Raw genomic sequence first — 21,081 nt, 5'->3', positions numbered from 1 at the left:
CATTTTAGCTCACACCAATACGATTATGCATCTAACTTTGCAGCGTGTGTCTAATTAAATTTAATGCTTGAAAGAACCATATGATTAATCAACACATCTACCCTGACCTAAAACACACTTCTTTAAAGCTTACACCACGATTACACATCTAACTTTGCAACGTATGTCCAATTTGACAAAATTTAATGCATGAACGAAACGTATGATTAATCAATACATCTACCATGTCCTAAAACACCCTTCTTTTTTTGAATGGCAAAAGTCACTCCTAGTCTAGTATCACACCAATAAATACAAATTACACCCTTGCTCAGGTTCGAACCAGAAACTTTTTCTTTTAAGACAGCCACAAGTGTCTTTACCAAGTGAATTAGCCTTCCATTAACCCCTACAACTAGAGGTGCACAAAAAAACCGGTTCCGGACCCGACCCGGCGGTTCCTACCCGGAAACGGACCCGACCCTACCCTACCCTACCCGCGGACATGGACCAGGTTTTGGTTTTCCCCCGAGAACTGTACCCGAACCGGAACCGACCCGTACCCGGTGGAACTGGTTGCGCCAATACCCGGTCAAAACCCGACCCTACCCTACCCGAAACCCGAAAAAAACCCGATGAAACCAGTCAAAACACGGTCAAATACCCGACTATACCCGGAACCGGTTTTGACTTTTGTTGACCATACCCGATTCCGGTTCATGAGAATACCCGATTTTGTGCACCTCTACCTACAACACACTTGTTACATCCTGATCCTTGTACACTAAGCAATCACATCTTGGTTTTCTCAATATATAAATCTAGCATGCAGTTGTCAGTTATATTGATTAAGAAGGTAATAAATAAGTCTCGTCCATTGGTAAAATGCTCACCTGAACCAACCAACTAGGCATCGCAATTGTTTAGCCATGCAACTTTTACCGCATAGCTCTTAGAACTTTTTGGGTTTATTTGTTAACTTGCAGTAAACCAACAAACAATAAAACCCCTTGAACATTCAGACATAGAACAAGATCCAAACAACCAAAAAGAACATTACAACTGCAAGTTCCAGGTTCCAGCAGCCAAAAGACAGGGAATCCATAGACATGAAAATAAATAAATAATAATAATAATAATAATAATAATCAAACCAACAAATGTCATCCATCACACAGATATAGTTAAACATGCAGCAACATGCCAACAGTAACCAAACCAAATCATAAGCTAGCATTAGCAAACCATTTACAACTCCCAACCAAAAACCTTAAGCTGGTACACTTGCTTAAGTGGTTAATAAGACCAACTACTCGGGAAAGAAATCAACACCCGAATACGAGGTTAATAGAAAGCCGCCTCTAAACCCTATAGGTATATATGTCTACCTTAAAATATCATCAAACTTCTTAGAACACAAACTACAAACATCAGTACCTAAAAACCCTAAAATATATGTCATATATATGTATATATGCATTTGAAACATCACAGATCAGAACTTTCACCCTTCAACTTGACCCTTCAACTTTTGGCTCACCAACTTATCATTATGTTTGAGTCCGCCCCCCTATTCAAGGAACCGTATAAATCAAGTTAAAAAAATACAAATAATTATTCAACAAATTATATTAAAATATGTTTTACCAGAGTATTTTCAACAGCATTTTCAGTAGTAACAGACGCTACTTCTCGAACAGTGATGATCTTGTCTATGTATACAGTCGTCTCCTTGGTTCCACTCGATCCATTTCCATTCTCCACATCATTCAATAGCGAAGATAAACCACTGCATAAAAATGATTATAACATTATAACTCCACAAAAACACATAAAACTACATATAAAAACAAGGAATAGATTTGCTGTACCGAGGGCTAATCGTTTCGTCCTTCTGCTGCTTTCTTTTCTTGTTATGAGTTTGTTCCAACAAACTACTAGCACATCTTTTGAGCCACCCGAAAGGGGTGGTTACAGGAGGGGACCCACCATTACTCGTTTCAATTTTAGTAGAAGCGTCCGTTTTATCATGATCCGAAGCCCGATTCTTCACAACATATCTTTTTGAATGTTTATTATTATTATTTGGATTGCTTTCTTCAATCTTGTTTGCAGCAACACGATACGGCACAACTTTCACATCTTCTAATTTCTTCAGCTCTTCAATCTGACCAGTAATCTCTTCTCGATCACCGTGCAAAAGTTGTCTCAGTTTCTCTAATTTTTCCCTTTGAACTTTAAGTTCTTGAATTGAATTGTTTAATTCTGCCCATTCTTTGTCGCGCCTTTCATGGTCGATAATAATTTCTTTTCTCTCAAGTTCGAGTCTTTGCATCTCGAATTTAACCTGTTCGGCTTCTTTTGCAGCTATTTCTTTCAAAGATGAAATATATTCAAGTTCTTTCTTTTTTTCTTCCTCGAAAGCTCTCTCTTTCTCTTTTAAATATAATTCCATTTCTTCACGTTTTTTCTCAATACAATTCTCACTCTCCTTTTTCTGCAACTCAATATCCATCACGAAATCGGTTCTTTCTTTTTGAATTTTACTGAACCATTCAGAGCGTTCTTGTTCGAATTTTCTCATGAAGGTTTCGCGGTCGCGTGAAAGTGATTCAACGTCTTTTTTATATTGTTCACGGAATAGATCTTTTTCGAGCTTTAAAACATCACGTTCGTCTTTTAAAAACTTTGAAATCACGACTCGTTCCTCTGCAATACGCTCAGCTTCTAGTCTTAGTTCCTCCCGTTTTTCATCAATCGTTTCCCACTCGGCTTCGAATTCAGCTTTTGTTGTTTTCAACCGGTCCGCTTCAACTTCAAGTTCGTGTTTTTGAGCTCTTATTAAATCAATTTCTTCTTTCAATTTGCGTTCCAAAATCATTAACTCGTTTGTTTCACGTCTCATAGCCACCACTTTCTCCTCTGCATGAGAAATCTCTTTTCTTTTTTCATCCAATAATTTCAGCGACTCTTGAATCTCGGTATTCATCTTATTCATCTTTTCCTTTTCTATTTGTATTATAGTTTTCTGTACTTCAACCTCGTTTTCTGCTAAAATTACACTTTTCTCCTTCTCCTCCACAGCATTCAGTTTTTCTAAAAGATCATTTTCTTTATCACTTACGGCACTTGCCTTGACCTCCAAGTCATGTTCTTTTTCTGATATTATATCCTCACACTGACTCAGCTCCACTTCCCTTAACTCGGCAGCCCGCCTTTTGCTCTCAATCTTGTCCTCCATTTGTTTGAGCTTTGTTTCCAACTCAGCATCAAACTGAGAGCCTCTTTCTTTCATAGCAGCTTCATGATTAGCCAACACCTCTTTAATTCGGTCCTGTAAAATTATAAAAGTATATTCATATATCTGATATCAAACATAATGATATATCAAATAGAGTAATCATGTCTCGACTCACAGATTCCTTGCTAGCAATTTCCTCTTGCTGCTTACACAACTCTTCATACTTCTTTTTCAACTCATTTTCTTTCCTAGTGATATCCTGAAAACACTCAAAACATATTTTTTTAGTAAATATGTTTGATATTAAGTTGTTAACTAAAACTAATAATAATATTATTAAAGAATATGATAAAGAACCTCTTCTCTTGCATCCAAGGAAGCTGCTTTTAACTCCAAATTGAATTTTTCGTCTTTAAGGGCTTTAGACTCCTCTTCAAGGTTTAATCTTGAAGCTTGCAGCTCTTTTTCAAGACGACTTATTTCTTGAGTCCTGCTTAAAATGTAATCCTCACGTTGATTTAACAAAGCTTGACCATCAAGTAATCTTTCTTGCGACTGTTGAAGAGACTTTTTCCTTTCAGATAAAGATTGTCTTTCAAGAAGAATTTCTTTTTCTTTTGCATCACACCTAACATATTAACAAAAGTCATCAATGTAACGAAACGAATATAAATCAATCTATATGAAGTAACCACTTTCATTGCAAATATTTAGCCATCAATGCAAACAATTAGAGATTCTAATGATATAACATAATAAACAGTAAAGATTGGTGAAAAAACATACTCAGATTTGAATGAATTTATCTGTCTTCTGAGATCATCCTCACGTGCTTCAACTTCGTGCAATTTTCTTTCAGCAGCACGACGAGACCTACTAGCTTCTGCTTCCAAAGATTCAGCGGCTTGCATTTTAGATTTGGCTTCAGTCATCCTCTTTACAGCCTCATCCATCATTGTTCGTGTATCAGCTAATTTAGCCTCAGCTGCAACCTTTGCTTCTGCACATTCAGCACGCATCTCGTGCAAAGCCTTCTCAATCTACAAATATGAAATTTATTAAAGACCGTATTAAAAAGAATATTATCAAGAAAATATGTTCTTACATTGGAAACACATTCTTTTTCGATTCCAAGAGCCTTCTTGAGTTTCTCTTCCCTAGCCTTCGCTTCCGCTAAAGCCGACATATGCGCAGACTGCTCGCGTCTCAGCGTCAACTCAGCCATCTCCGCAGAGAATTTCATCTGCTCGTAATTGGCGACCCACTCTTTCTTTTCGATAATCAAAATCCCCATTTGGTTTTGAAGATTGTAAATCTATACATTAAACCCACAAATCAATATTACATATTAAAACATTCATACCATATAAACAGAAAATGAACAGACAAATCAATGAACCCTTCAATTTCCCTCAAGGGTTTGAACAAGAATTTAAAAATAGTTAATACTCATTAATGTAATCCATCCATAAACAGAAAAAATTAAATTTCAAAAATGAAAACCCTAATTATTAAAATATATTATAAAAGCGTATAAATGAAATCAAGAAGATAAAGAACCTCAGCTTCAAGTTTAGCAATATGGGCGATGAGTGAGCCCTTATCCCTTCGTTTAATCGAGTCTTCATCGAAGCCTGCTTCACGAAGACGCTGCCAGATGGTTACATCGCTTAAAGGGCTTTTGAAACTCAAAACCCTAGATGGGTTATTGGTTGTTGTTGATGAAGGAGTAGATGTGAATCGTCCTGATTGAGGACTAGCCATGGATGGCAAATGAATGTTTGAATGTAGAATGAGATCGATTCGATTGATTGAATCTTTGTGGGTTTTGATTTTGATTTTGATTTTGAATTTGGGGATGATGGCTTTACTCTTTTAGCTCACAGCTGGGTTATATTATTATTATTATTATTATTATTCATCGGCGCTTTTTATTTTATGTTTTTTTTTTATTTTGAGAGAAATATAAAGCATTCATTGCGGGTGACGTCAGCGGAAAGTACCGTTTTCTTTTTTGTTTTCGGGTCCGGACAATTCCGAATAATAATGAATTGATAATCATAATATTTTGTTTTAAAATGTGAAAACAAAAAAAAGTGGTGGTTAGAAAAAGAAGTTGGTTGTGACTCAATGGTAGAGTATTCATTTTACAAGTGAGAGGTAAGGATCAAATTTCACTATCATCAACTTATACGGGAGATATGAGGGATGACTCTGGCTTGCCAGGGTTCGAGTCCTGATCTCACCTGGTTTTACCGGCTCCTCGTTGTCATGCCGTTTGGCGGGCGTGGGGGTCGGGTTTTATCCGGTGAATCCCTCAACAGGTGAACCGCTAGGGGCTTCGTCCGTTCAGACTAATGGCCGGCTCGGGCTACCTTTAGCCAATGGGGGTGCGTACGGGGTACCCGTCGTAAATGGACAAATAATAACTCGTATATAGAACATAAAAACTGCTCAAAGTTATTTATATAATGGATCACGAAGCCAAACTCAATTAACATTCTTAAACATAACTTCAAAATAAAAACTAAATATGAATGATGCGTAATCGGATGGGTGATAGTTATATAGATGATGCTTTCATTTGATATATTGAAAATTAGTTATTTTTTAAAGTCACGGTTTATGAATCGTTTCAAAACACGAAAACATGTATGGAACAATTATAATATGTTATATATATATATATATATATATATATATATATATATATATATATATATATTATTTAATATGACTTTGTATTTTATTAAATGTTGACGATATACTTTTGTTATAACAATGATATTGCATTTTATTTATCTGATCGAATGATTGACCCGACCCGATACATCCATGTCCGAAAACTTTGACGCCTGAAGAAAATCAAGCACCGAAAATTTCCGAACCCATAGGATAAAATTTCTGGCTCTGCCACTGAACTCATCCCTCCGTGTAAGTATGGATATGCTTGAAAAACTACTTGTACGATGTGGAATGAATAAACCATACTTCACCTCTTGAAGGTGAACTTAGGAGGTTGAACTTGAAATACAAAGGAAAAAAGTAGTAGTTGCATTTTCAGTCCAAAACAAAGATGAAGATCTATGCAAGGAAACTCGCTTTCGAAGATCTCTGCAACAATGTTGAAGACAACTTAACTCCAAACAAAGATGAAGATCTCACTTACAAAAGTTTGTTTTCAGTGTTTTAAGCATAAGAATGTATACGATTTTCTTTTTTCCTAATTTCAAAAAAAATATAAAATACCGCTTTAAAAACCGGTTTCAAACAATCCGGTTTTTAATCAAACCTATCTAAACCGGTTTATATAATTTGAATTAGGCAAAACAAAGTCCCAAACCGGACCTCAATCTTGGTCTCAGTCTTTATCCAACTGGGCCTACTGCTGCTTACATCACGTCAATTTCTACGTCTAAGACCGGCCCAGAAGAGGTATTGGTCTAGTGACCATTTAAAGCCTGGGTTAGCCTATTTTTATAGTGGGGTACTTAAAAGTTAAAACTAGATTATAAGGGAAAAAGGTTGTATTATCGGAAGAGGTCTCATTTTTATTTTACTATTTCAAATTTCAATAAATTACTTTTAAAATTCAACAAGTTATGGATAAACTTTTCTAAACCATGAGAAAAATGTTATTTAAAAAAAAAAAAACTCATGGTAAAAAGCAACTTACCTCACTCTAGGACTCAACCGCTAGAGGAACTCAAATTACCCATCTCTAATATGAAATGCAATTTTGATAAAGGTTAATAGAATCATACGCTAATTTACAATAAATAAATAACTCATTATATTTTTATAACTAAAAATTAACATGACATCTATTTCTTTTCTTTTCTAGAATCAAAGAAGTGGTTAATTGTAAGTCTAGAAAGACCCACAACATGTATACACTTGGAACAAAAAGGAAACGTGTCTTCACATGCCTGTACAAGGAAACAATTTCATATACATACAAATCACATGTTGTCGATTTTAGTAGACCTGTGTTCCAAAAGACTAACAAAGTGCCGGTATTTACATATTACAATATTTATGCACCATATACAGGTTTATTATGTGGCTTTCAATATATTGTTGGTTCTGAAACAAGACACGTCATATTCAATATCTAAAGTGCGTACACTTGATCAACTAATGATCAAACGTTATTAAACACTAAAACAAGAGTCGTGTTAGGACTTCTAGACGAACTCGTATGCACCACAAACATCAAAGGATCTTTACATGTCAAAAGCTGCTTTCTTAGTTGCGTAATAATCATCAATCCATCCTTTGATAATCTTCACCTCGGACTCCCTTTGCGCCACCAGCCAATCAGGATCATCAGTCCTAGCCGCTCTCAGATCCAAATGATGCGCACCTGAAACTCTAATGTATCATCCTCTTTGACCAAAACAAGTCAAAGTGTCAAACCATACCAAACCAATCGGTTATATTATTACCTTCTTCCGTCACAAGAGCCACTATACTGTCTGATATATTCTCCACAACACTACACAACACACAAATTTATTTGGTAGTTTGTCACAAACTAACGAATGGTGGTTAAAGAAGATACTTAGTTACTTACCCCCCGCCACTCCAAGGATCTAGGCGACCGTTTGAAAAAATAATATTGCTTCCAAATTTTTTAAAAACATCCTTGTAATCCTACAAACAAATAAATCCAAACTCATTCAAGCATATTCATATATGTTTTCAAATAATTAAAAATAAGACCCAAATTCTTACATGTCCACCGAATTCGGTAGTTATCCAAGTGGGCCTCGGTTTCACACCGAATTCATTCACACACTCCTCTGCGTAAGACGTGTAATTATACGTCCATTCTGGAAACATGCTAGAATCCTTGTCACTAGACATTGGCATAATCATTTCAGTGCACGCCTGCAACGGGTAACACAAAACATAACCGAATATTAATTAATTTAGTAACATTTCGTTCTATAATAATTAATAGTTAATAATTAATAAAACACGCTTACTTGCCAATCCCAACCACCCATGCCATGCGGGTCATCATCCAAATCAAAGCACTTGGATTCTCCAGTGTAATTATAATACACATTTACACCTTTAAAGATTCGGTCTAAAACATTAGCCCCGTTAGCAGAATCGTCTATCACTTTGCATACCTGTCAGATGAACACTTTATTTTCAAAAAAATTATAAATACAGTAAATTTTAACATAACTCTAAATAATTAATTATTAACCTCTTTAATTGGATATGCAGGCAATGGCATTAGGAAATCTGCGGGGTATGGGTAGTCTACCATTGCTAAATTACTATACGCTGAGTCCAACCAGTTAATAAGATCATTACTGCTCTTTAGTTCCCTGTCATTAATATTTTAAACTAATAAACACGAACCATATCATGAAAGCACATTGTAACTGACTAACAATAACTAACTAACTAACTAACTAACCCGCATAAGTGGAAAGTCTTGGCAAGATGATGAAGACCGTTCACTTTGCGACTCAAGGAAGTTATCACATCCCACGATTTCTTTATGGTGTCGAAACAACTTGTGCTTTCGCGCTATGGTAAAATAATAAAAACAAAAGGTAAACTTAACTAATATGCAACTGCATAAGTGAAAATAAGTATGCACAAACTTTGAAATCATTGGAAACAATATTGTAAAATGTTTCAGGTGGCACGAGATCTTCAAATTGAAGAACTGGTGCCGATGCAGCCAGTGCGCCTATTGCAATATGAGGATACTTTAGCCTCATCCATGCTGCCAACACTACAAACATCATATGATAAAACATTAATTAAAACTAAGCTGATTTTTATAACCAATTTGTCGAAAAATACTTAAAATTCTTACTTCCACCATATGATCCACCAAATAAGATTACAGGGGAAGCTTCTGAAGACAAATTTCGTTTCAAGTCGGTTATCAGAACCGCAAAATCTGCAAGTGCTTGTGTTGATGTTAGATGAGCTAAAGTGGAAATGTTTTTATATGCTTCGTCCTTGCTCCCGTACGGCATTGATTCACCATAATATCGATGCTGCAATCAGATACCTTTCCCAGTTAAACTACATCAAGCAGTGTTGTAAAAATCGTGATTAGGTGCCGATTAATCGAAAATAAGAGGGATACTGATTTGATTTCACCTAATCAGCCCCTAAAACCGGTACCAGTCAAAATTTGAAAATTATACTTATTTTGAAAAATTATATAGAAAAATTTGTATTATGATCACTGCTCAATTGTGGTTAATTATATATAGTGTTATGAACAAACACAAACAGATTTAATGTATTAAGCGTACAAGTAACAGAAATGGTTATGTTATCACTAGGGGTGCAAACGAGCTGAGTTGCTCGCGAGTTACTCGAGATCGGATCGTTAAAAAGCTCGATCGAGCGGAGCTAAATCGAGCCCGAGCCCGAGCTTCACTTATCGAGCTCGAGGCTAAACGAGCCTGCCATTTATATAGTTTTTTAAAATACATATTTAAGAAAATATATATAATGTTATGAGAAAATAAATAAACATAACTAAATAATATATGTTATTTTATACACAAAATGTTGTAATAGAACAAATATAACAAAACAATTATAATTATATAAAAAATAATTAATAAATAGTAAACGAGTCGAGCTCGAGCTTTGAAAATAGAGCTCGAAACGAGTCGAACTCGAGCTCAAGCTTTGTATAAGTTAAACGAGCCAAGCCAGCTCGTTTGCACCACTTATCACCAGAGTTGTTATTATTAATTTACAGTTTTTAAACTGTAGTAATTATTATTAGTTTATTCATTTTCTTATAGCGTAATTACTTTAGTTTAGAACCGTGCTAAACTAGTAACAAATCCAACTGTGAATTAATAATAGTTACTCAAGTTAAATGTACGGTTAATAGGTTAATTTCATTTGCACCGGACCCTAATAATCTTGAAAAATTAAATATAAATTTCCAATCCGATTGATCCCAATTAACCCCGACTAGCGTCTAGTGAGTTCTACAACATACAATTAGTGTTGTTAGATTGTGGTAATAGATTAATTTGAGGGTTTACTTCAGGGAAGATGACCATGGCTCGGAACCGAGGAGCGAGTTCCCAAACAAAACCACTGTTAGCAGCGAACCATTCGATGTCACCTTCATTGCCACAGTAAAGAAAGATGGGGCCCAATGGGACTGACCAGTGATCAGTGTTGATGAGGTAACGTTGTGGGAATTTGGGAAGATCATCGAAGCCAAAGTGGTTAAGAGTCTGCTGAAAGTATCTTATTTGGTAAGTGTAGTTAGCTGCATGAAGACTGTGTGAGTGTTTGCCGAGAAGCGGGATGCGGCGGGATTCCGGTGATGACGGCAGGAGGGTAATGATTGTTAGGAATAATAATATTAATAATGGTTTTGTTGTTGTCATGGTGGTGATGAACGAACACTAGTGGTGGTGGTGGTGGTGGTGGTGGCCAAATTGAACTTGAGGACTCTGCTTACACTATTCAATATGGAAAAAGAAATTTATGTTTTTATGGTTTCTTTTTTTTAACTTTTGACAACGTAGAATCCACTTGTTTTAAGTAGTTTACTTTTTATCGATACTTTTTTTTTTAAAAGAAGATGATTAGATTTAGTTATTTAAACTCAAGTCAGAATAAATAAATGATCGGAAAGTGACAAGTTTCAAACTGAAAATGTTTAGAACAAAAGTCATGTTTACGGTGGTGAAGTTTGGATGAAAATGCAGAATAACCGGACTTAATACGTGTGAAACTTTTTATGAATAGGGTTACAAGGCTCAAAATTTTATGACGAAAACGAGTAAGTATAATATACATAGAAAAATAATCGGAGGAAAACGCATTAATTTAAACTACTGAAAAAAAATGAGGGTGACCAGAACCACCCCGGGTCACAATACAAGCTTCCCCCTTAATCATGTACAAATTGGCAAACCAACTATTGAAAGTTCATGTCTACTTATGATTTATGCAGTAAATGCTCATGCACACTGGTTAAGGCGCTAAGATGGAGGACGTTTGGCGTAGGATTGACAGTTCTAACATGACTTGTTGACAAGGCATAAGTCGATGCAAATTTAAACGGTTTGGGTTTGGGTTTAAGTCAAACGTGTGCGGTTCATAAACTGGACAACATGTTTATGGCATGATAAGTTACAGCTATAATGATGAATTAAGATGCATCTAAGCATGGGCAGTTAATAGATATTTAATGTCATAATTGCATTCTAATTACACAATGTTTTTTTTAATTGTTTGTGCTATACTGATAAGTTTAAAACTCATTTGAGCACGGTGATGACAATGGCGATGCAAAATATTATCAAGTTAGTTGTTAGGCATGACAGCCGTTATCACAATCATCTTTCATGATTTCACGTATCAAATGATATTATCTGCACCCACAACGACATAGCAATTTTGAGGCTTCAGTATGACAGAAAATAGGTTAGCCATTTACTATGCATAAGAAGTTGCTATACCTATAGGATAGAGGTAAGGCTGTCTACATCTTACCCTCCTCAGACCCTACCATAGCATTGCTATTTGTGGGATATACTGAGTACGATGATGATGATGATGATGAAGAAGTTGCTATACATTGTCTCTGGATCCACCAACATCCCCTATGCTTTTAGACGAGCATGGCTCTTTACCATCGACCCACTTTTTGATTTTGGTGTCGCCTTATATGTCACGACATCTATTGGATCTCAAAGCTTGTTAGGTATTCACTATTTTGGCAAGGCAGGCCCTTGTTTGCATCCACAAGACAATTCTGAGAATCAAATGTCGATTCTTTGTTTTATCTTACTAAGAACTAAATCATTTGGTAGTTAAACTTTAATGTTAGCATAAATTTAATAGTGTAGTTGTATTTTCTTAGGTAATAGTATGACTTGTATGCTATCATTTGTTGTATTTGTAATAATCTTCGGTAAAACAGCTCTATTTGTATCAACTATTGTATTTAACCTTTTAGTGTATCTTATTGTATTTGTAACTATCCAAACTAGTAAAAATTAGTTCACATATATCTTATTCATTTTGAATGATATCTTCGATCCAATACAAAAGGTGCAAACCGTCGCGAAGCACCATGAAAAACACATATAACAATTCAGGCACAAACTTAAAATACATATTATAAAGTAAATAATTAAATAATTTGTACTTTACTGAATTTATGGTTTTTGTAATATTTTTAATTATATAAATTACAAAGCAAAATAAATTTTTCAACGGATTTAAATATGTATAAAAAATTAAAAATTCAAAACCAGGTATTAATACCCGGTCATACCCAGGCACATACCTGGTTTTAATACCCGATTATACCTGAACTTGATCATACCCTACCCGGGTACATATGGTTGAGTTTTTTCAATTCCCTACATGAACCTTACCCGATTTCTCTCAATACCTGATTTTTCAATATCCGATTATACCCGAACCCGGTTCCATATCCGAAACTGGGTATTAGAAAAACCCGATTTATGCATCTCTACTTGTTACATTTAGATAACATCTCTTTATTGGGCCTAGTAATCGATATACTTCTCTTAAATTTTAGTGGGCCGTACTTAAGTGAACAAGCCCACTATAAGATTATAGCAATTTAAATGAGCCCACGCAGATATTAATTTCTACAATCATGAGTAGATTAATAATTAACTAAAGTTATAATATATAACTTTAGAATTGATACTCAAAGTTAAATAGTATATCAATAGTAATATCAGTTAAATTTAGAAATTATAGTGTTTTACGCATTCTTTTTATTTTCACGTGAAAAATCACAACGTTCAACGTACACATGAGTGAGGGTTTTGAACATGATACAATATAAACAGGTTTAGATATAGGTTTTAACTTTTACGGATTCAGGTTAGAAATGTTAAATAAGTTAAAGTGTAGGTTAGATATGTTACTTGATTCAGCATGACCGTGAAGTTTATAAGCTGTGCTAGCACAGGCTGTTTTTTAGTACACTAATGCAAAACATAACGATCCAAGACCTTTGACATTGATTTTTATTTTAGAAACATGCCAACATCTTTGAGCAAACTTTTAAAAGAGATATTGTCAGTTTTCGGTGAACTAATTCTAGAATACTAAAAGATTCAAAAAAATGCTAAAATTTCAAAATGTCGATTGTTATTAAAATGTGCGAGACTTGACATAAGAACGACCGTGAAGGGTATGCTCACTTTTGAAAGTTAATGTTCACCTTGTACAAGAAAACATTCTTTACGAATATATATACAATTGTTGTTAAAATATGCTCACTTTTGTATTTAATTATTAATAAAATTGAATTCATGTTTGGTTAAATTTTATTTGTAAGGCTATGCTAATATTGTAAATTCTATTGACAGATGCTTATTAGAGTTGTCACCTTAGTTTCACATCTAATTTCTATTTCATTCTAAAACACGTATTTTATTCTATAATAACACATTTTCACAAACCCATTAAAAATATTAAAATAGTATACAAAATATTGAGAGAGGGAACCCACATAGTTGGTTTGTTGAAGGTTTACAAATCCAAACATTTGGATGGACGAGAGGTAAGAACTTGAGGTGAAGTTAGAAAATGATGAGGTTTTTAAAAGGCCAACTTTGCCACATAACCCTTGGTGTGGGTGCTCTTACCTTTTCCACGTTTATTATTTAAAATTGAATTTATATTATATGGATCGTGACCCAATTTTTATAAACCCATCAATATGGTGAGTTTTATTAAACAAATACACATATATTAGATGTGTGTTGACGGATACCTAACTAGGTTTCCCCCTAGCAGCCAACAAATTGGTCAAATATGGATATGTTTCCAACCACCCAATTGTTTTCTCTCACCTAATTTCAACTAACACATACTTCCTCGAATGTGGATAGATGATAACAAGTCACCACTTCCTTTTTCTCCATTTTTTAATATCCAAGCAATCATGTTTCATTGTTTCTCAAAGTTGGTTTAGTGGTAATTATTGGTCATTCTTTGAAACAACAATACTTTAATCGCTTTTCATAATATATATTTTTTCATGTATTTTACAAATCAACTTGAGAATTATTAAAACCTTAAAAACATTTCTATTTATAGGTTTAAGGTTGTCTTTTCGAGTTTGATAAATGAAAGAAAAGAACTTAGAAGAAAATCAAGGAGAGAACGGAAATGAAGGAGAAAATATAATTAACTATCTTGTTTCCGAATCACGAGCCTGAAAGAAAAAGAAAGTTGTTTTCAGGATATTTTCTCTAACAATCTCGCTAATTTGAAAGAAAGAAATTAAGCTGCCAAATTTTCCCCTCTCATCTCCTATAGAATTCCTAAAGAAAAAAACAATAGAATAGGATTTCTTTTCTTGACTTTTTTAAATTTCTTTCACTTCTCTCGTTAAATTAAACTCATAAACACATTATAGATGATAAAGAAAATGATTATATATGCATCAAACCGTCCTACTACTACTATAGTAAATTAATATCATGTATACGTGCTAGCTTATTAAAATTCTCGCACTTAAATTTAACACGTCAATGATATATCAAATTTAAACTTGTTTAATTAATCGATGAAGACTGGATCTGACATATATCTATCTAGAAAACAAATGAAAAAGAAAGCAATGGTGTTTCTTGTTTGTCTTTCTCCTTTTTAGTTTATTCTATTATGCACTGCCTTGTTTTTTTAATGGTAAATGTATTCTGCTTTTATAAACAAACAAACAAATCAATCATATATATTCCTATCTCCTTATCCTTAATTAATTTCTAGAAAAGTTGGTGCAATTAATCATTGCTTGTCTTGTTTAGCGAAAGTTTCATATTAGAAATAAACATGTATCATGTATGATTGTATGATATAAAAAAAGGTTTTTAATAACTTAGGTTAGAGATGTGTATCAAGTTAGAACCTATAATGTAATCAACACCGAATAATTAAAAATCAACCCTAGATTGAATCTGAAAGAACTAGAAATTAAAAAGAGAAATAAAATCGTAAATCCAGTTCTTAAAATCTTGAACTGATACTCGAGCCGATCCATACAAGACTTAATCAAATAGCAATTTGATTGGATCAGTTTTACACTTCAATTTAATAGTAGCAAGTTTGAGTGATCAATAAAGTCATACAAAAACACAAAAATCTAATAGTAGTAAGTTTGAGCTATGGTGTATTCATTTTAATACATTTGAAGGTGACCGACAACTCTCGTGATACGTCGCAATCATGTAGAAAGTTCGTAAATTTTGATAGTAAGATCATACAAGATTAAATATAGTCAGGGTATTTTGATAACTGAAAAGAAGTATAGAAATGTATTTTGCTTACTAATAGTAACAATTACTATCTAAAAACTAATCTTAAAAGATTTGGCTTAATACAAATTATATTAATAATTTATTATAACCAAAACGTCCGGGTCGGCTTAACTTTTTTTTTTTTGGGGACTTAAGAGGATTATAAAACAAGACATTTTTTGTATCTTATTCTCTAATAAGACATATTTTATATTCAATTTATCTTAAGACAATCATATTTCATACGCGCTGTGACTTGTGAGAGACTTTTGATTGACAAGAAAATTCGATCATAAGACGGTAATGAAGTCATATGACTCATATCCTAAAATATTTTAAAGCCCTCAAATCCTAAAACATATTAGAGACATTCATTTTTTTTTGGTTAAAACAATAGATGAAGCTCTTCAATCAAATTGTAAATAGGTCTAATAATAGTAATACATCAACTTTATTGATCAAAATATGAATTGATAGAGAAGTCATGATAATATGAGTAGTAGTCCATTAGTAGAATGGGACAGCAAGTAGGCACCATTGGTCGGACGGCCATAAACCACGGACCCGATAAATAATAAAAAAGAAAAAGAAATCTTGTATTCAAAGCCAAAATGATTGCCAACATCTACGTACTATAATCATCAACTCAATTCTGCGAATCCAACCCAAATCATTGAATGGGTCCATCCTGTCACCGTGATTTCTCAATTATATTATTTTTTTATTATTCAAATAATTTATAAACAAACTTAAAAAATGTGATTAATTCAATACATGTTTATTTAAGATTATGTATCATGATACATGGCGAGTAAAAAGGAAAAAAAGGTTTTTTTTATTTTATTTTTTATATGTCGTACCAAACATTAAATCTATCAAGTTGATTGGTTTTTCTTTTCTGAACGGCAATTAGGTCGATTGATTAAACTTATGATATGATTATTTATTAGTTTTAATATTTAATTTTTCTTATCTTGTCATTATTTTATCAACTGATGATGCATGTATTAATTTTGATGGTGCATACGTACGTTATTCTCATTTTTCCAAGGGATATTGGTTTTTAATACTTCCAATTTTCCCTCATTGGTAGATAACGCTTCCAACTTTCGATTTGTCGCCCACCACTCCCAACTTTCACCTTATTTTCATGTACCACTCCCCGTCTAATTGAACACTAACCTCGTTAATGTTTTGGACTAAAAATGTCATTCAAATTAGTTGAGAGGGTAAAACAGAAATTTTATTTTTAACACACAACCTCCATTTCCGGTGACCTCGTTTTTTCTGGCGAATTTGAGTTTTCCGGCTATCTCGTCTTTCAGAACACCGTATCAATCATTTCAGCAAGCTTCACATATGAATTTGAGTTTTCCGGCGAGTTGCAGGTTTCCGGCGAACACCATATCCATCATTTCACCGCCCCAAAAACGCAACCCCCACCCCCCGCCACCACCAGTGTCTCACCCAGCCACCTTCCGGGATCACCTGTGTGCCAGAAAATCAAGTTGCAGGTTTTCGGCGAGCACCATATTCATCATATCTCCACTGGTGCATAATCTTCATGATCTCCATCACCTTTTTACACCTCTGAACCATCTCCATTTTCTGAAAGACGAGATAGCCGGAAAACTCAAATTCGCCGGAAAAAACAAGGTCGCCCGAAAAACGAGGTCACCGGAATGGAGGTTGTGTGTTAAAAATAAAATTTCTGTATTACCCCCTCAACTAATTTGAATGACATTTTTAGTCCAAATCATTAACGAGGTTAGTGTTCATTTAGACGGGGAGTGGTACAGGAAAATAGGGTGAAAGTTGGGAGTGGTGGGTGACAAATCGAAAGTTGAGAGTGTTATCTACCAATGAGGGAAAGTTGGGAGTAATTAAAACCAATGTCCCTTTTTCTAATACGCTAGCAACTTTTATTAGTTAATCTTACAAGACCGTTTTACATATAGAATTGTACGTAGTTCAGTTAATGTAATGTCGAAGATGGACTCTAGTGAAAAAGAGGGATAAAGTAGAAGTTTGGTGACGAACAAGAGACACCAATATCTTTGAGTGAAACACGATTTCAACAGCCCTTCTCTTTTACTTACTGAACAACAAGTTGGTCAGGCTATTGATAATTTGTTAAAAACTCGAAGATTAATTGCATAGTTGACTTTTGATTTAAAAGAGGTACTCTTTTAACTTGTATTCTGTATAATAAACTGTTAAAAATTGTTACATGTTTAATTCTAAAATTAATTGGCATCATATTGTTTTGTAGAAAGCTAGTATGACTATGCAAGCAAAAAAGGCTAATTTTCTTTGTTTTCTGTCACGTTCTAGAGCTGTTCATGGAGGTTGTAACACCGTAAAAATTTCGAGTTCAAAGTATCAACTTTCCAAAGTCTAGGGACTAAAGTTGCCAAAATCCAAACTTGAGGGTTAAAAAATGAAAATTCTATTTTCCTGACCCATCGCGCTACGCTATGAGTCAGAGGAGAACCCCATCGCGTACCGCGATGGGGCTTCTGACAAATCGTGACACGTGTGCCACATGGCACACGGTGGCACCGGGTGTCGCCACGTGTCACCACGTGGCAACACTGCCGACACGTGTCGCCGCGTGGAGCGGTGCCTGCCACGTGGCAGACCTACCCCGTGACTCGACAGACCTATATCGCGGTACGCGATAGGTCTGTCCAGGGACCCATCGCGTACCGCGATGGGGACCAAATTTTCGTCTATAAATAGCAGCCAAGGGGTGTTCATTTCCACATCCCAAACTCAGCTTTCCACTCTCTCTCTAGCTTATCACTAAAACCCGACAATCATAAAACGATTTTGCCTCGATAAGCGTGCCACGATCCTTTGTTTGTGTACACCGTTTCATCGAAGTTTGTGCCACCCTCCACCCTCATTCATCAAGAAGGCGTTGTTATGGCAAAGAGTCCCGAAAGACGTGCCGATGAGTGTTGAAGTTGGCATACCAAAGTTGTTCGAGAAAAGTAAAGCGGCGTTGGAGTGTTGCTCAATTCTCTAGGGTTTCTATACGCCACTTAAGGTTAGGCGTAATATCGAATTCAATATAATTTAATATTATATTCAAGGCTTAAGCCTTAAGTCGAGGTTATACTCGATGCCTCGATAAAAGAAATAAAAACATAACAAAGAAATGAATGAAAGTATGATCGATGAATATAGTGATAACATATATATGTGTGTAAGTATATATGATTATATTCTTTGTTATGAAAATATTATTTAATGAATAAAGAGTATTCTTAAATAATAAAAGAAAAGATTACGTTTCTTGGAGAAGAAGAAACGTCGGGTTTTCATATAAACTAAAGGTTTATAATTTACTTTTAAACAAGAGGTTTTCAAGTAAATAAGAATTGAACTAAAGGTTCAATCGAGGATTGAGATATAAGACTAAAGGTCTTAAGCCGGATCGTGTATCCGACTAACAAATATTTATACTCGTACTATAGGTGCGAGATAAAGAAAGGGAAAGACCCTTGGACGGTGAGTGAAGCCGATCCTAAAGAGATAAGGTGAATACGCCCCCAAACTTTTAAACTTGTTTTCAAATGAGTCAAACTTGCTATATGAAAATGTTTACAAGGAACTATGTGTTCCTAAAACAGTTATAACTATGGGTATAAACCTAGCCCCCAGGCTGTGGTATACATATGTATGGATCCTTACATAGGTGGTACTATGCGATGTATGGGCATGATCGCACCACCCTTGGTCGTAGGACGCTCTCCTGCAGGGAGTATGACCGTTGTGTATATTTACGGGTACTTAAAGAAGTCGAACACTGCGGTGTTTGTGAGGTGACCTAGTGTAGAGGCTCTAGTTTATAATGTGTTATTTGACTTTGTTATTCCTAAGCCACGTTGGGCCGAGACAGGCGTAGTCTCGAGGGGTAATAAAGTAAAAGAAGTTATTTTGCGTCAGCATGTTCACCAGCATTCGTTGCTGACGTATTTTATTACATTTTGCAGGTGAACAAGATTAGCACTTGGAATGTCGAAGTGCTATTGATATATCCGATGGCTCGGATTTCTTTTGTAACTTAATATATAAACATGGTGGTTTGTAAATATTAAACACATAAATATTTTGTAACTTAAGCGGGTGTTATCATCCCGTCTTTTGAATATATGAATATTACATTTTCGATCCTTAAAGTTTACAAGTCTTCCGCAAACTAAATGCAACTCTGATCTATTTACAAATACGATACCAACTATTGGGTCACGCTCCTAGGCCCTAGACGGGGGTGTGACAGGCTGGTATCAGAGCCATCGATCTTAGCGAATTGAGTATCATATAACAATACCCAAGCTTTGATCCAAGTATAGGAATTAATTGATTATATGTTTTAGGGATAAGATAGGCTGGTAACATTTCTTTCCCACTCTACATTCTAAACCACCCCTAATATTAGATGTCGTTCAAAGCTCATATCGAAGAATTTGTATGCAAGGCAAAGGAGGCCGGAATTGCCGAACCCTACCCTGAAGACAACATGAGCGTCGGATACTATGAAGCATACTTCAACCAAGATGTGGAACACGACTTGTCCAAACCAGTGTACTACCCAATAGATGTTCCCGATAGTCCACCAAACCAAGGAATTGAACCACCAAGACACTCAATCTACCATCCACCAACCCTACCGATGTATCAACCTTTAGAAGTACCGACGTACCATCTAACAAAAATCCCCACTTACCAACCCTCGGAGATACCGCAATGCTATCCAACCGGATACCTACCAAACTCTCAACCATCCTCCGAGTGGATGAAGTATCTCTCTGAACAACAGGAGTGGCATGCCGGAAGCTCTACTCTCAATTAAGTCAATTCCCAACCAACCAATAATGAAGGACCGTCCCGTAGACCGAAGATGAGGGTAATGATGCCCACTGAGGCTTTCCAGATGATCTCAATAAACGATGAAACCACACAACCCATGGAGGAAGATGAACCGGAAGAAGAGGAACCAGAAGAAGAAAAAGAATCCGAAGAAGAGGATCCTAAAGAAGAAGAGGACCATGAGGAAGAGATTGAGGAAGAATCGGAAAAAGAGCAAGCCGATGAGATCCATGAGCAGAATCAAGCTGCCAAGACCTACCTCCACCTTTCATCCACCGTGGATTATGTTCCGTATCCAGAGCCGAGGAACCATTACGAGATGGTGACGTTGGGTTATCGTGACCCACCTCCGCAGTATGGATACCCCAACATAATCCCACAGTCATATGAAGAACACCTGTATCGCGCATTACATGAAACTGACGATTGGAGAAAGAAGGTGCATGAGGAAGGAAAGAAGAAGAAGACAATGGGAGAGAAACTTCTTCACAAATGCAACAAGTTGACGAAAGTCGTGAAGAAGTTTATGAAAGATTAAGATGATGAGAAAAGATACAACATGAAGTTGTTTGTGTAATAGGATCTTGTCTGTTATGTGTAATATAGTATGAATAAAAGAACGTGTGAAACGTTCTTATATAATGATAGGGAGCTATATATATCGTTGAA

At 35.3% G+C, this 21,081-nt stretch overlaps 2 protein-coding genes across 2 annotated transcripts; both read right to left on the bottom strand.

The window, feature by feature from the left end:
• Positions 1–955: 955 nt before the first annotated feature.
• LOC143624067 (uncharacterized) lies at positions 956–5,144 on the bottom strand. The gene is made up of 8 exons (XM_077094817.1): positions 4,781–5,144; positions 4,326–4,535; positions 4,007–4,260; positions 3,578–3,848; positions 3,396–3,479; positions 1,851–3,313; positions 1,627–1,768; positions 956–1,549 (listed from the first exon to the last, which is right to left on the bottom strand). Exons 1-8 carry the CDS (start codon positions 4,982–4,984, stop codon positions 1,484–1,486), a joined length of 2,694 nt encoding a protein of 897 aa, XP_076950932.1. The 5' UTR covers positions 4,985–5,144; the 3' UTR covers positions 956–1,483.
• Positions 5,145–7,222: 2,078 nt separating this feature from the next.
• Positions 7,223–10,651, bottom strand: LOC143624066 (uncharacterized). Its single transcript, XM_077094816.1, has 10 exons — positions 10,270–10,651; positions 9,066–9,252; positions 8,848–8,981; positions 8,658–8,770; positions 8,442–8,565; positions 8,212–8,361; positions 7,958–8,113; positions 7,797–7,876; positions 7,669–7,718; positions 7,223–7,586 (listed from the first exon to the last, which is right to left on the bottom strand). The coding sequence occupies exons 1-10, from the start codon at positions 10,621–10,623 to the stop codon at positions 7,447–7,449; spliced, it is 1,488 nt and encodes a 495-aa protein (XP_076950931.1). The 5' UTR covers positions 10,624–10,651; the 3' UTR covers positions 7,223–7,446.
• Between the last annotated feature and the right edge of the window lie 10,430 nt (positions 10,652–21,081).

The sequence above is a fragment of the Bidens hawaiensis genome, unplaced genomic scaffold, assembly GCF_021521415.1.
Source record: "Bidens hawaiensis isolate Kalapana, Puna unplaced genomic scaffold, B.hawaiensis_p1.1 tig00003653_1, whole genome shotgun sequence".
Classification (NCBI taxonomy): Eukaryota; Viridiplantae; Streptophyta; class Magnoliopsida; order Asterales; family Asteraceae; genus Bidens; species Bidens hawaiensis.
Note: the sequence above shows the minus strand (reverse complement) of the source record. Positions and strands in the feature narration are given on the sequence as shown.

Excerpts from the sequence above, each read along its gene's own strand:
- LOC143624066 (XM_077094816.1), bottom strand. The coding sequence starts at position 10,623 with ATGACAACAACAAAACCATTATTAATATTATTATTCCTAACAATCATT. Across the intron at positions 8,771-8,847 it reads TTGTTTCCAATGATTTCAAA|CGCGAAAGCACAAGTTGTTT; the intron begins GTTTGTGCATAC and ends ATTTTACCATAG. Across the intron at positions 7,587-7,668 it reads GGCTCTTGTGACGGAAGAAG|GTGCGCATCATTTGGATCTG; the intron begins GTAATAATATAA and ends TTAGAGTTTCAG.
- LOC143624067 (XM_077094817.1), bottom strand. The coding sequence starts at position 4,984 with ATGGCTAGTCCTCAATCAGGACGATTCACATCTACTCCTTCATCAACA. Across the intron at positions 4,261-4,325 it reads AAAAAGAATGTGTTTCCAAT|ATTGAGAAGGCTTTGCACGA; the intron begins GTAAGAACATAT and ends TCATATTTGTAG. Across the intron at positions 3,849-4,006 it reads ATAAATTCATTCAAATCTGA|GTGTGATGCAAAAGAAAAAG; the intron begins GTATGTTTTTTC and ends TTAATATGTTAG.